General features: G+C 36.6%; 1 protein-coding gene across 1 annotated transcript in view; it reads left to right on the top strand.

Annotated features, from left to right (window-relative positions):
- mboat2 (membrane bound O-acyltransferase domain containing 2) overlaps window positions 1–11461 on the top strand; it is a 44540-nt gene extending 33079 nt beyond the window's left edge. Inside the window, exons 8-12 of the mRNA XM_015374638.1 lie at window positions 190–293; window positions 387–451; window positions 3685–3817; window positions 5145–5296; window positions 10041–11461. Coding sequence (XP_015230124.1) covers window positions 190–293; window positions 387–451; window positions 3685–3817; window positions 5145–5296; window positions 10041–10215 — 629 coding nt within the window. The 3' untranslated portion in view covers window positions 10216–11461. The remainder of the gene's footprint in view (window positions 1–189; window positions 294–386; window positions 452–3684; window positions 3818–5144; window positions 5297–10040) is intronic.
- The last annotated feature ends 2915 nt before the right edge of the window (window positions 11462–14376 follow it).

Genomic DNA, 14376 nt, shown 5'->3' with positions numbered 1-14376 from the left:
TTTGTTTATTCGTAGATGACTGATGAGATCCAGTCTTTAAATGAACAAAAATAAATTCTGTAATAGTGTTTTCCTGATGCAACATTGCCATCTAGTGTCCATACGAGAACTGCAGCCTGTGTGAATCCATACAGTCAGCCCTGTACGCCTGTGTTTCCTCTTACTGTCTGTTTTATCTGACTCCTGCAGCCGATGCCATAAATAACGCGGCTGGATTTGGCTTCAACGGTTACGACACCGACGGCTCCCCGCGGTGGGACCTCATTTCAAACCTCAGAATACTGGATATTGAGGTCTGACGTCTCTTTTTTTAATACGCCACATAAAGGTTTTTCTTTTTTCTCACCTAATTCATGACGTTTTGTTTAATCTGCGTTTCATTTCAGTTTGCCACAAGTTTCAAGCTCTTTCTAGACAACTGGAACATCCAAACGGCTCAGTGGCTCAAAAGGTAACAGCTCTGGTCGGATGTCGACCGGCTCTCAGCTGCAGGAATCTCAGGTTCAGTTTGGATTTTTGTTTTTTAATGATGCATTTGAACTTTTACCTTTTTCAGGTTGGGATGATTTTATAAAAAACCACTCAATTGTGACTGTTTTAAGGGTTTCCACTGCAAAAAATAGAAATCTACATAAGTCGTTTATTCTTGCAATAAGTGCATTTTTTTTTTTCTCGAATTGAGGAGGTAATTGAGACACTTTGCTAATGGAACAAGACAATTAACATTTAAAATAAGACAACACAATTGCATTGTCTTATTTCAAGTGCATATTATCTAATTATCTTATTTTAAGACTAAAAATACTAATTCCATTGGCAAATTATCCCATTTACTTACTCAAATTAATGGTAAATACACTTAATTTANCTTATTTCAAGTGCATATTATCTAATTATCTTATTTTAAGACTAAAAATACTAATTCCATTGGCAAATTATCCCATTTACTTACTCAAATTAATGGTAAATACACTTAATTTAAGGCATATGTTCTCATTTTTAGATGGTTTTTACAGTGTCCTGTCTTCAACACAGGGTCAAATTATGGAATAGACATATAGATCTACTCAGAGCAATGCCTAAACGATTACATCTTGTCAAGCTGCACCATAAAGTCATATTTTTTTGTGGTCATCATGGTTTTTTTTTTCTTCAAACTATTCTTGCTGGATCTTTTGTTCCATACTGAAAAAACAATCTAGAAATAAGTAAAAATGTCTTAAATTATGTGTATTTACCCTTAATTTGAGTAGATAAACCAGATAGTTTGCCAATGGAATGAGTATTTTTACTCTTAAAATAAGATATTTAGATAAAATGCACTTGAAATAAGACAATGCAATTGTGTTTTCCTTTTTTAAATGTAAACTGTCTTTTTCTATTAGCAAAATGTGTCGTTTACCTCCTCAATTCAAAGACAAATGCACTTAATTTAAAATAAAATTACTTACCTAGATTACATGTTTTTTCCCCAGATTTTGTTGAACTGGTCTAAAATGTTTGACATGACCTTTCAGACCATAGATTATCCTTACGCTGCAGAAACTGATCTAACTTCTTAAAATAAATGTATCCTTAATTTGATCAGGTAAGTTAGAGGACCTGAAAATGGAAGGAGAATTTTAGCCCTTAAAATCAACTAACTGTATATCCTGCACTTGAAATAGGATAACAGTGTCGTTAGTCCATTGAAAGAAGTGTAGATTACCTTGTTTTAAGCAGACAAGTCTGATGATTTGCTAATGGATAAGATTAGTTACATCGACGTAAGAAAAAAAACGACTCTTTTATCTCATTTTACGTTCATAATATCTAATCAGCTTAAGGGCAAAAATGCTTAGTCCATTTGGAGATTATCTAAATTTACGATTTTTTAGAAGATTTTTGCTTATTTTTACATCATATACATACAGTCTTATCCCTTATCACAAAAATAAAACATAAATATCTTGATTAAAAAAAAAATAATAAATGTAGTCCCCCATGATTTAAGCCAATAGAATGAGATTTGCCTTTAAAAGAAGAAAAAACAACTCCAGCATCTTGTTTTAAGTTCGTAAGTTAATCAAATGATCTTATTTTAAAGGAAAGATACTCATTTCTTTGGCAGATCATCTTATTTACCAGCTCGTATTAAGGGAAATTTTTTATTTTTTTTAAGAGATTTATAAATGTTTTATATAGAAACTGTCTGACTCATACTTTTAAGTTTCCAGTGTAAAGTTAAGCATACACTGCAAAAAATCTAAACCTAAATAAGTCATTTTTTTCTTAAAATAAGTTCATTTTTTCTTTATTTGAGGAGGTAAGTAAGACACTTTGCCAATGGAAAAATACAATTTACATTTAAAAGAAGAAAAACACAATTGCATTGTCTATTTCAAGTGCATATTATCTACTTATCTTATTTAAAGAGTAAAAAATCTCATTCCATTAGCAAACTTTCTCATTTACCTACTCAAATTAATGGTAAATACCATGAAATTAAGAGATTTTTACTTCTTTCTAGATCATTTTTGCAGTGTATCATTTCACTCTCTCTGAGTAGAAATAGAAATAAACCTTTAAAGAAAGTTTTACCTCATTCTAGTTTCATTTTTGCAGTTCAGATATCAGACACTGCAAAAAAAGATCTAAACGTAAGTAAAACTTTCTTAAAATAATTTTATTAGGCTTTAATTCTACCTGTTAAATGAGATGATCTGCCGATGAAGTTAGTATTCTGGCCCTTTAAATTAGATAATATATATTATACATGTGGGTCTGTTTGTTTCTTATTTATGACACAAATCAATGATTCCATTGTTTTTCTTATTTGCTCATTTCAAGGAAAAAATACTTGTTCTTCAGTTTTTGCAGTGTACGGCAGCTGGTCTTCCCCTAAAATGGCTTTATTTCTATTTTCTGAAACATGATTCAGTTGGAATATTTAATAACAGACTCTAAACCAAGGAGAGGAGATTCAGTTAGAAACCACAAAAGCACCAGGTAACGGTCCATAATTTACTAGCGCCGCTTCCTTTTTAGCCTTTTTAACAGGAACACCGATCATCCTAAAATGGCTTCTCTGGTTAGAAGTATTCCGTCTTCCAATTATGTTACAGACTGTTAAACACGGTAGAGGTAGTATCATGCCATGGAGCTATTTTGCTAAGTGCACTAATGACGACTCGCTTCATTTTCTCCAACTCAAACAGGCAGCAGATTGGTTTAAACATTGAAATAACTGGATGTTAGTTTTTCTTAAAACAATGAATCAACCTCATCCCGGCTGAAAGTGAAGTTCAAAGCCTGAAAACCTGAAATCAGATGATTTCTGATCATAGAGGGGGTCAGATATCCATCCAGAATGATCCCAGAAGCTCATTGATGGCGACCAAAAGAGCTCAAGTCGTGACATACTCTTTGTCCATTTAACCGAATACTGCTGAGGTGTAAGTAAACATCGGAGCCTGTTATAATTTCGATCTTGTGTGGATTAGAAAAACCTGCAGTCAGTTTAAATTTACCTCATAGCTTCCCCCTGAAACAAGAAAAGTTCAAATAATCATTAAAATATAGAAACTAAGAGGAGGTTTCTCCTCGTCTTCATGGTGGATGAACCTCTGAGCAGAAGTGTTTCTGAGCTCTGATCAACTGGTTTTTAACGGAGCCCTGATTATGTGCCTCGATGGGTTTCCGTAGAGTCTGCTACGAGCGGTGTCCCGTCAACCCCACGGCCGCCACCTTCCTGCTGTCAGCCATGTGGCACGGCGTCTACCCCGGCTACTACCTGACCTTCATCACCGGCATCGGGATGACCATGGCCGCCCGAGCGGTGAGTACAGATGACCTTCCATCTTCAGCACCGCTTCTTTGCAGCAGAGCAGCTAGAAATAGCTTTTCTGAACGTAAACCAGACCTCAGAAAACGTCTGCAGTCCATCATGCTTTAGCCAGACCTTAAATTAGTTTTACTGGAAGGCTGCAAAAAAGAATAGAAAATTGATAAATATTTTGTTAAATAAGTGGATTTGCTTTTAATAGGACGATCTATCGAGGGAATAGGAATTATTATCCTTAAAATAAGATGATTGGATGTTATACACTTCAACTATGATAATGGAATTGTTGTTTTTTTATTTTAAATGTAAATAATCTTTTTCTATTGTTAAATTGTTGTACTTCATTTCCCAAATCCAGAAAAAAATAAACCTATATCTCGTCATATATTATATATTGCAGTGTGTTTAATTTGTTAGATCGTTACATTGTTTTTCCAGCACTGCAAAAATTAATATAGAAATAAGTCCTTTTTTTCTTAAAATAAATATATTTTTCCATTTTGAGCAGGTTAGTAAGTGTTTCCCAATGGAATAGGTGATTTTCTATCTTCATTAATACTGAGATTAGTGATAAAAATATAAATATTATAGATAGATAGATTGATTGATTCTCTATTAAGTAGCTGCCTGTTTTCACCAACTGTCTTTCCTTAGTACTGCCAGCAGATGGCGCCATGTCTGTCTATGTCAGCTGTTGTGACTCTATTTAAACTCAATAAGGATCTAAACACTATTATGACAAACTTTTGGTCTTTTTAACCTCATTTAGCTAAGATAGAAATGATTTTAGGGCTTTTTTTATTTTTAGAGGAATATAAAGTGAGCGTGCATCTTTAAATCTAAGAGATAATCTGTAACCACAATTATCATTTTCTCCACTTATAGGAAGTGAGAGGCCTTTTTAGATAATGGATTCACTTTTATAGAAGCTTTATTCTGTTAGCATGAGAGCTCTTTAGGTTTACAGCAGCTGATGCAAGAAAAGAAAACACAAACAGAATCAGCTAATGGAGAGTAGCCTGATAATGAACCACTTTAACCTCTGTTTTGAATACGGGTCCATTAGCATTGATATCTCCTAAGCCTGAGTCATTAAAATGTCAGAGGAGGCTGACCCAGTTATTGCATAAAAACTAATGATGCTTTCTGTACATATATGCTCAGGCAGACATCTGAAGGGATCCTAGGATGAATAAAAGGCAAAACAATCGGAAGATGTTACTGTAATGAGGGGAAGACGTTTGGATTAGTAAAACTGGGTCGTTTAGCCTCTTTGCTTCAGTTTGATCAAAAAGTTTTAAAATGTGCTCCCGTCCTGTAGGTACGGCACAACATCAGGCCATACTTTTTGGCCTCCGACCTGCACAAGCGCGTCTACGACGTCATCACGTGGGCCTGCACGCAGATCGCCATCAGTTACACCGTGGTGCCGTTTGTTTTACTCGCTGTGGGACCTTCGCTCAAATTCTACAGGTACGTGTTGCTTGTTAAGCAGCTCAGACCCTGCTGCAAAAACTGATCTAAAACAGGTTAGAATGTCTTAAAAGGGCTGCATCAGCCTTTAATATGAGCTGTCAATCACATTATTACTTCTCCCCTAAACTAAGATAATTAAATATTATTCACTTTATAAGATAGGATAATGCGTAAGATAGTAATAATTATTTTCTTATTTTAAACATAAATCGTCTTATTTTAATGGTGAATTGACTTGACCCCCCACAAAGCTGAAAAATTAAGGGAAAATACAATTATTTAAGGAAAAATTGGCTTATTTGGTATGTTTCCGTTTAATGATGAGCTTAGAGGGCTGCTCACGGGTTTGATTCCCAGACCGGGGTCTTTCTGCATGGAGTTTGCATGTTCTCCCTTGCATGCGTGGGTTCTCTCTGGGTACTCTGGCTTCTTCCCACAGTCCAAAAACAGGACTGTTAGGTTAATTAGCTTCTCTAAATTCTCCTTAGAGTGTGTGCGTGAATGGATGTTTGTCCTGTTTGTCTCTGTGTTGCCCTGCGATGGACTGGAGACCTGTCCAGGGTGGACCCCGCCTCTCACCCGTAGACAGCTGGAGATAGACACCAGCACCCCTCATGACCCCTTTTGGGGTCCCCATGGGATTAAGTGTGTCAGAAAAAAAAAAAGGGTAAGCTTAGAATCAGTGCAACCTGCAAAAACTGATCTAGAAATGAGCAAAAACGTCTTGAAATAACATAACTTCCCTTCATTTGAGCAGGTAAGTAAATGATCTGCCAATAAATGAGTATTTTGATCCCTAAAAAAGATGATTTTCAAATTCTGCCCTTTATATGATAACTGAAATGGTTTCTTTGAATTATTTTAAGTAAAAATAAATCCCGTTCCATTGGTACATCATTTCACTTACCTTCTCAAATGAAGTGCAAATATACTTTTTACAAGAAAATGCTGCTTTTATTTCACTGTCCTGATATGATAAACTACAAAAACTGATCTAAAGATAGATATTAGACTAGCTATTAGCTATCAGATATTAACCACTGAACTGTCTTTTCTGACTTCAAATGTTAATTATCTCAGTCTGTTGGTAAATAGTTTTAGTCACATGCTTAACACACAAATAAACCAAGTTAGTCGGATTTCAGACGAGGAGTTCATTCGTCTAATAGTCCGAGTCTTTCATCGACGAGGAGGAAATTAAACTGAGCCGGTCGCTGTGGCGACATAAAGAACAGATCGTTAACGAGTTTAACTCGAGTTTAACTCGTTAGCGAACGATTAGGCTCGTTAACGACAGCCTTTATTTGCTCCCTCTGCAGTTTACTCAGGCAATGGTGGAAATATAGCAGAAAGTAAATTATTATTTGCATCTAAACTCGTCTGACTTGTTTATAAAGCTCTAAAAAAAAACTGAAGACAAACATTTTGTCGAAGAAAATGAAACAATTTAAGAACAGAGATATTAAATAGTTTATAGGCCTTTGGGTTGATAAAGATTAAAGATTGTTTTATTAATAGCAGATTATAACTCATACAGTTTGAAGTCATATGTCTGCATTTCTCTGTGACCCACTTAGTGTTTTTCCATCCATGTCTCCACTGTGTGATAAATTAATGTTCTGGTGCTGCAGCTTTGAGAACGACATCTTTAGTTTATTTAATTTGATTCATGGATTAAACCCAGACTCTGTCCTCGCTGGGCTCGGTTGATCCACATCCTCTCTGGTTCCTTCACATCTTCAGCTTCTTCCACCGTTTAATCCCAGTATTTCTGTGTGAGAAAAAACTAACAGAAAAATACTCTATAAGACAGAAAATAAAGAGCAGCACGTACCTCAGTGTTGAATTGATGGGAGAAGCTTCTTTAGATTAGAGCTCTGTTTAACTGATTTATATATGGAGTGAAATTTGCTCCATTATTGTGACGAGCAAAGGAGACATTTTGTTGAAAATTTCACCAGTAAAATGTTTACCAATGTAGAAATTTTAGCCATTATCAGAAAGCTTAGATTCTCCAAAATTCAACCACCAAGATCATTTTATGGACACAGCGAGCAGCAAAGCAAAATTAAAACAGATATAGCAGCATGTCAAAATGTAAACAAATGAAAAGATCAGATCCAGGTCGCATATGGGCAAAAAAATCGGATTTGGGTCACTTCAGGCTGCAGTGTGAACGTAGCCTTTGTTGCCCTCTGTTGCCTCCTTGTGTTGGTCTCCTTTTCCCTAGCTCCTTCTAGGATCCTCTGTTCACACCTGCTCCCAATCAGCTCATTAGTTCTGTCTTTGTTCAGTCTCCCATATATACTCTCCCTGTACAGTTCCTCAGTTCCTGGTTCCTCGTCTTTCCCTGGCTCCTCAAGCATGTTTTCCCTGATGTCTCTATGTTTCTGGTTTTTCTTTTTTTTTGTAATTCAAATTTTTATTGATTTCTTGCATATTGTCAAATAAAATACGAACATGAACAGTAATGAACAGAAAAAACAGAAGAAAAAAAAAAAAGGCTGGTGCACCCCCCCACCCCTCCCATCAGGGTACAGCTGTACATATGCATGTCACAGTGATAATTCAAAAACTTATAGTATCTGGGAAAAAGTTAGTCCAGGAAAAACAAGAAGCTTTATCCAACCAAATTACACAGAAGCCGTAGTCCTTTTCACAGAGTCCCAGAAACTTTTCCATTCCATGTTCTTGTTCCATTCAATGTTGTAGAGCATGGTTTCATAGGAAGCTGTGGTCGTCATTGATTTAATCCACTCATTTAGCTCGGGACGTTTTGTAGTCTTCCAATGTCTTAAGATGATCCTACAGGCTGTCACCAGACCGACCACCACAACTGTAAAAGCTCCTTTTGGGGTGTTCGGCGTTTGAGATCTGTCTCCCAGTAAGCACAATTCTGGAGTCTGAGGGATCTCTGAACCAAGCCATGCTCCCAGAGTTTCCAAGACTTTAGTCCAAAACGATGAAACCAGAGAGCAGTCCCAAAAACAATGCATATATGTGCCCACCTCTTTCTTACATTTCCAACACATATTGTCTGACATTATTTTCATTGCATGTAGCCTAGTAGGCGTATGATAATATCTGTGTAGAACCTTATACTGTATAAATTTACTTCTGGCCTCCTTCACATATTTACCACTGTCTGACAAAACACTCAACCATTTTTCTTTTGTATACTCTATTAACAGATCTTTCTGCCATAAAAGTTTGATATTTGACGATTCACCACTTAAATCATAACTTATCAGCTTATAAAATTGTGAGGTAGAGTGACGGTCACGAGGCAACCTAATATAGTTCAATATCTCATTTCCTGCAATCTTTTTAAACTTTGAGGTAACACAGTGTCTCATCTGTAGATATTTCCAAAAATTTGCTCTGCCTTCCAAATTAAATGTATGAGTAAGTTCGTTAAAGGTCATGAATTTCCCGTCTTTATACAAATCACCAATGGTGCATATACCGTGTGAATGCCACTGCCTCCAAAACACAGGTGTTTGACCAATACATATAGCAGGATTATTCCAGAGAGACGCATATTCCTCTAGTTGATGTGGAAGCTTTAACAATTTATGTATCTTTGACCAAACTTTACAAGAATGAACATAAACTGGGTTTGTTGTGTCGTTGCTTTGAGATAATTTGTGTTTTGGGTCAAACGGCGAGCAAATATCCCTTTCAAAATGTAACCAGTCCTGTCCGTTCTCACCTTCCCAATGCTTAACTAATTTAGCCATCTCAGATGACAAACAGTAGAGCTTTGGATCCGGAAGTCCTAGACCACCCTTATCTTTAGGGGCATACAATTTTTCTAGTTTTATTCTCGGTCTTTTACCTCCCCACAAAAATTGCTTTATCAAATTTTCATACCTTTTAAAAATATCGGGTGGGATTGTAATAGGAAGCATCATAAGCACATAGTTAAACTGATATTAATCTTACCCCATAACGTCAGCTTTATCTTTTCCCATTTTTCAAAGCTTGTTTTAATTTTTGAAAGAACCGGATTAAAATGGAGTGACGGTAACATTTCTAAATCCCTACTGAGTCTAATCCCAAGATACTTCATGCCTTCATATGGTTCTGGTTTTTCTGTACTTTTATGTTGGGCTTTTGGATTCCTGCCCCATTCGCCTGTGAGCGATCTCATTAAATCTACAAAACTCCCCTCTAACTAAAAACCTCAACCAAACCCTGACAAATTTTTGAATTAGATTTTTTTTGCCCTTATAATTTCCAAGTCAAAAATGTTTTCTTTATTTGCAACAATAACGCATCAAAATCCACTCCATACAAAATGACCAAATCACTGAAACGTTTATCCTTCGACTTCATTCTACTTCTGTCGTATCGTTGGCTCTGCGCCGTCTTCCTGCATGCGTCCATCTCAGCTCCAATCAGCCAATCAGCATCAGCGTTGATTGATTAATGGATTTTTGTAACCCTCTGCGTTAGATTATGAATAATGTAATGCCTTAGAGGTAACTAAAGAGTAACTTGATTACCTACGCACTGAAAAGCTGAAGCTGGTATTATGTAGATATATTGTATCAGTCGTTTGTTGGGGTGCAGCAAAGGATTGTGGGTGTTTTAACTGAAGCAGAGGGGCAGTCAGCTCTGCGGGGGGTCCAAAGCTTAGGGAATGTATAACATATGGTATCAGTAATTATTGGTTATTACAAATATTAATATCTACTTTAAGTGTCTAAAACTGCAGGGTTTTAATGTGTCGTTGCAGCTCGTGGTACTTCTGCCTGCACCTGCTGTGTCTCCTGGTGGTTCTGGTCCTGCCCGTCAAATCGAGGCGCCGGCAGCCGAAGGAGGACGGCCCGCAGAAGGAGGCGGCGCAGGGCGAGCAGCGCCACCTCTGCAGCACAGACAACAACTGCAACCAGAGAGACAAGAGCACATGAGGTCCGGGACGGCGGCGCGCTCCCAGCCGACAGCCGGCCCGCTGACCTGACAGAGAACCAAAACACTTTTAAGGAATCCTTTCTGAAATAAACAACACAAAACTTCCAGTAGCAACGCGGAGGAGAGCAGCGGATGAAGGACAAACAGGAAGCGGTCCTAAACCTGACGGCTGAGGGGGGCGTTCCTCAGAGCTGACGTCTCGTATGTGGAGGGTTTGCGTCGCGGTCTGGAAACAGGCCTGCATTTACGAACAGGAAGTTCCTCCACATGAAAGAGGAAACTTTATTACGAGCTGCCAACTTCAAACAGGCCTTAGGATCCTTACCTGGTTTCATTTCTACGTTTTTTAATCTTTCTCTGACAGCAGTTCACGTGGTGTGTTTTATATTCAGCTGTTTATGACGACACTATTTGAAGCATTATGTCATGGTTTAGTTTAAGGCTCTAAGACAGAGAACGAGGATGAAGGCGGATTCCTGCAGAGCGTCGTCCGTCTCCAGCAGCGGAACGTCCACAACAGGAAGTTCGGCTCTTTTTTTAGATCCACCCTTTTATTATTGGATGGATTTAAAGAGAGTTTTCCAACAGGCTTCCTCTGTGGCTTTAAACAAAGTATTCATTTTCCCTCACATTTTATCATGTTTCATCACGTCTTAAATGTTTTTTATAAGAACAGCCAACATTAGAGAAATGGAGGACAGCTGATATATTTTTTAAACTATTTAAATTCAATTTACATTCCAGGATTGTCTTATTTACGTTTACTGAGACTCTCGCCCATTCTTGTCGCTCTGTCATTAATTTTCAATCTTTGCATCAGATTCAGGTTTGACTTTGACTAGGCCGTCCTGACATCAGATGAGGCCTTTGATCTTCTTAGATGCTGGTTTTCCTGCAGGAAGGTGAACCTTCACCCCAGTCTTTGCTCTTCTGCAGCCTTTAAGAGCTTTTCTGCCTTGATTGTCATAGAATCACCTCCAACAATCAATAACCAGGTTTTCTGTCATGTGATTCTGGCACATTTATCACCCTTTAGTCGCTGCGCTAAAGGGAGGATGTGTTGTAAGACCCCCCCTCAATTTGGCTTCTTCTTGACGCTCTCGTTATTAACTTTATCACTTTAATGGCCGTTGTCTTCATAGGTTTGCTTCTTTTCAACGTGTTCCTTGCTTTTCCTGTCTATGGGGTGAATTTTGCTCCATTATTGTGGCACGAAAAGGACACATTTTGTAAATGGAGATGTGGGAAAAAAAAACATTTTAATCAGAAAATGTTTTGAGAGTAATTTTACTATTTTCTCAGATTTTGTTATTTCACGTTTTTTTTATTTTAATATAAATTCTTTCTAAGATTTAATATTTTTCAATCTTTTTCAAATTTGATATATGACATTTTTTTAAAGCTTCTCATATTTTATTGATTTCATGGATCACGTTACTGAGGAGAATCTGTAAAACACAATAAGAATGTAAAACTCAAATTTGAAAGAATTGAAAATATAAAATCTATAAAAAAAAAATCAAATGTAAAAAATCAATAAAATTGAAATATCAATGAATATGAAAAAAAACTTAACTATCTGAAAAAACATCTGAGAAAACAGCAAAGTTGCTTAAACAAATTTTCTTGCTAGAAATATTTTTTTAATTTCATTTTCTGGATTCCATAATCTTCCATATTCTTTGCTTTCAACAATAATGGAACAAAATTCCCTCCATACTTCTCCGCTCCGTATCTCAGACGTCTGTAACTCCTCCAGGTCGTCTTTCCTCAGTGCATCTCCTGTTCAGGTAAAAGGTTTTTAAAATGTTCCTTTTGATTCAGGGTGTGTTGGAACAGGGATGCATCACAAATTCGCAGGAAGCTGCACAGTCGCATTAAAATCGCATTAAATTCCCTCCAAGATTATAACTGCAACATGATGAAATGTGATGGAAAATTTCTGTAAAGTGTCAGTAGATCAAGGTCAGGCCAGAACTGTTATTATTTGCCTCATTTTTGGTTTAACTTCAGTCTAATTATGTTAACCCATTGACTAACGGTGTGATAAAGGCATTTATGGAGGAAAATCTGATCATTTTTCTATAAAACGTGACGTAACCTTGTGCTCCTTCAGAACCAGGAACCAGTCGGTACTGGGGACGGTTTTATTTTACCATAGGAGCCTTTAATGGTTGTTTCTGGTGTGTTTTGACTGTAAGGCGTATGAGACACTGCTTCCTTCTGCTGGTTTTGCTCCTTCAGGCCTGTCGGATCGTCCTCAGTCCAAGCCGATGTTCTGTTATAATTTAACACAAATTGGTCAACCTCAGAAATCTGTGTTTGAATAGAAGTATTCCTGTTTTTCCTCTTCAAGGTTATTTAAAAGGAAAAAGAATAAAAAGTTAACGGAAGCATCAAAGCGGCAGACATGAAGTCCTTCAGTGTGGATCCGTCTGTTTTTTTGTTTTGTTTTTTCTAACATTTATTCCTGCTGTAACTCTGTGTGTTTCCCATTTCTCTGTGATCTGTCGATTGTGATTTCCAAGGAAACCTAGATTCTGTGTCCCGGGCCGTACGTCGGCCAGGGCGGCCCACCGGAGATGGAGGTTAAGGGATGTTGGTGCTGCAGACGCAGCGACTTTAGCACTGCATGGCCACCCATACCAGCAGATCAATGCAAACGGCTCCACGTGTCCAAAGTGCCAAATCAGAAACGGCGCGTTCTTGTTTTAGGTTGTATGCATGAGTGAGTGAGTGGGTGTGAGTGTGTGTTGGAGCATCATAATGGGTATTTTTGTGTCAGAAGGAAATTTATTGAAAGTTTTGTATAACAGTGCAGTCCATTCTGGTTATGTGGCAAATAAAGAGAAATTATTTTTAAACACTAATCCTGTTTGATGTGAAAATGCTTTTTTTTATTTTTTTTATCGAGGTTCTTCTAGTTCCAGCCTACTCACTCCACCCAGAACTAGAACCAAACACAGAGAAGCAGTATTTAGTTCCTATGCTCCACTGATCTGGAACAAACTCCCAGAAAACTGGAAAAGAGCAGAAAACCTGAGTTTTTTTAAGTCAAAGTTAGTTTAGAGCTGCCTTTGACTGCACGGGAAAAATGATCTAGAAATAAGTAAAAATGTCTTAAATTAAGTGTATTTACCATTAATTTGGGAAGGTAAATGCGATATTTTGCCAATGGAATGCGTATTTTTACTCTTAAAATATGATAATTAGATAATATGTACTTGAAATAGGACAATTCGATTGTGTTTTTTTATTTTAACTATAAATTTTTTTGTTCCATATTCGAAATGCATCTTTTTCCTCCTCAATCCAAGAACAAATTCACTTATTTTAAGAAAAAATACTTATTTAGATTTGGATTTTTTCCAGTGTATTGAACTTGAACTATGAACTGAGGCATCGTTAGTTTAACAGTTTTCTTTATTTTACTTCCTGCTTCTATCATGTTTTTTTATTTTAATTTGCTTTTATTTTTCTGTATATATGTAGTTTAATTCACATAAAGCATTTTCAATTGTCTTTGTGCTTAAAAAAAAAAAAAAAAAAAAAAAAAAAAAACTTGGCAAAGATTTTCTTTAAAAAAAAAAGTAAACTTTCCATTAATATAAGAAAGTAAATAAGATGATCTGAAAGAAAAATAAGATAATTAGATATGATGCAATTTAAATAAAGTATTGAATTTGATTTGTGTTTCAAATGTAAATCATCTTTATAAAATGGCAAATGATCTTATCTGCTGAATTCAAAGGAAAAAATACTTCATTTAAGAAACAATTATATTTAAACTGTTGCAGAATGGTTGACCCCCCCATGTCCAAAGGGTCAGAGGTCAGGCTCAGTGTTTGGTAGAGCATGAAGGCTGAAACATGAGCTCTCTGGGTGTCTCATGCTGAAGCTGAATCAGCGGCTTCACAGTTAAAGAAAATCAAAGGGAGGAAGATAAGCGGTGGAAACGGGTCCGTCTGAGTCAATGATCAGTTTTTAGCAGTGCTGTCAAAAGTACAATTTGTTACTTAAGTAGAAGTATAGATACTGCAGTTTAAAAACACTCTGGTTAAAGTATCAACTTGACCTCTTTACTCAAGTAAAAGTGAAAAAGTATGTCCTCCAAAAACTACTCAAAAATGTAATAGTATAAAGTAACCTTTGTGCCACTA

Source organism: Cyprinodon variegatus, unplaced genomic scaffold, assembly GCF_000732505.1.
Source record: "Cyprinodon variegatus isolate N-32 unplaced genomic scaffold, C_variegatus-1.0 Scaffold107, whole genome shotgun sequence".
Lineage (NCBI taxonomy): Eukaryota > Metazoa > Chordata > Actinopteri > Cyprinodontiformes > Cyprinodontidae > Cyprinodon > Cyprinodon variegatus.
This window is presented reverse-complemented; position numbering and strand designations above follow the sequence as displayed.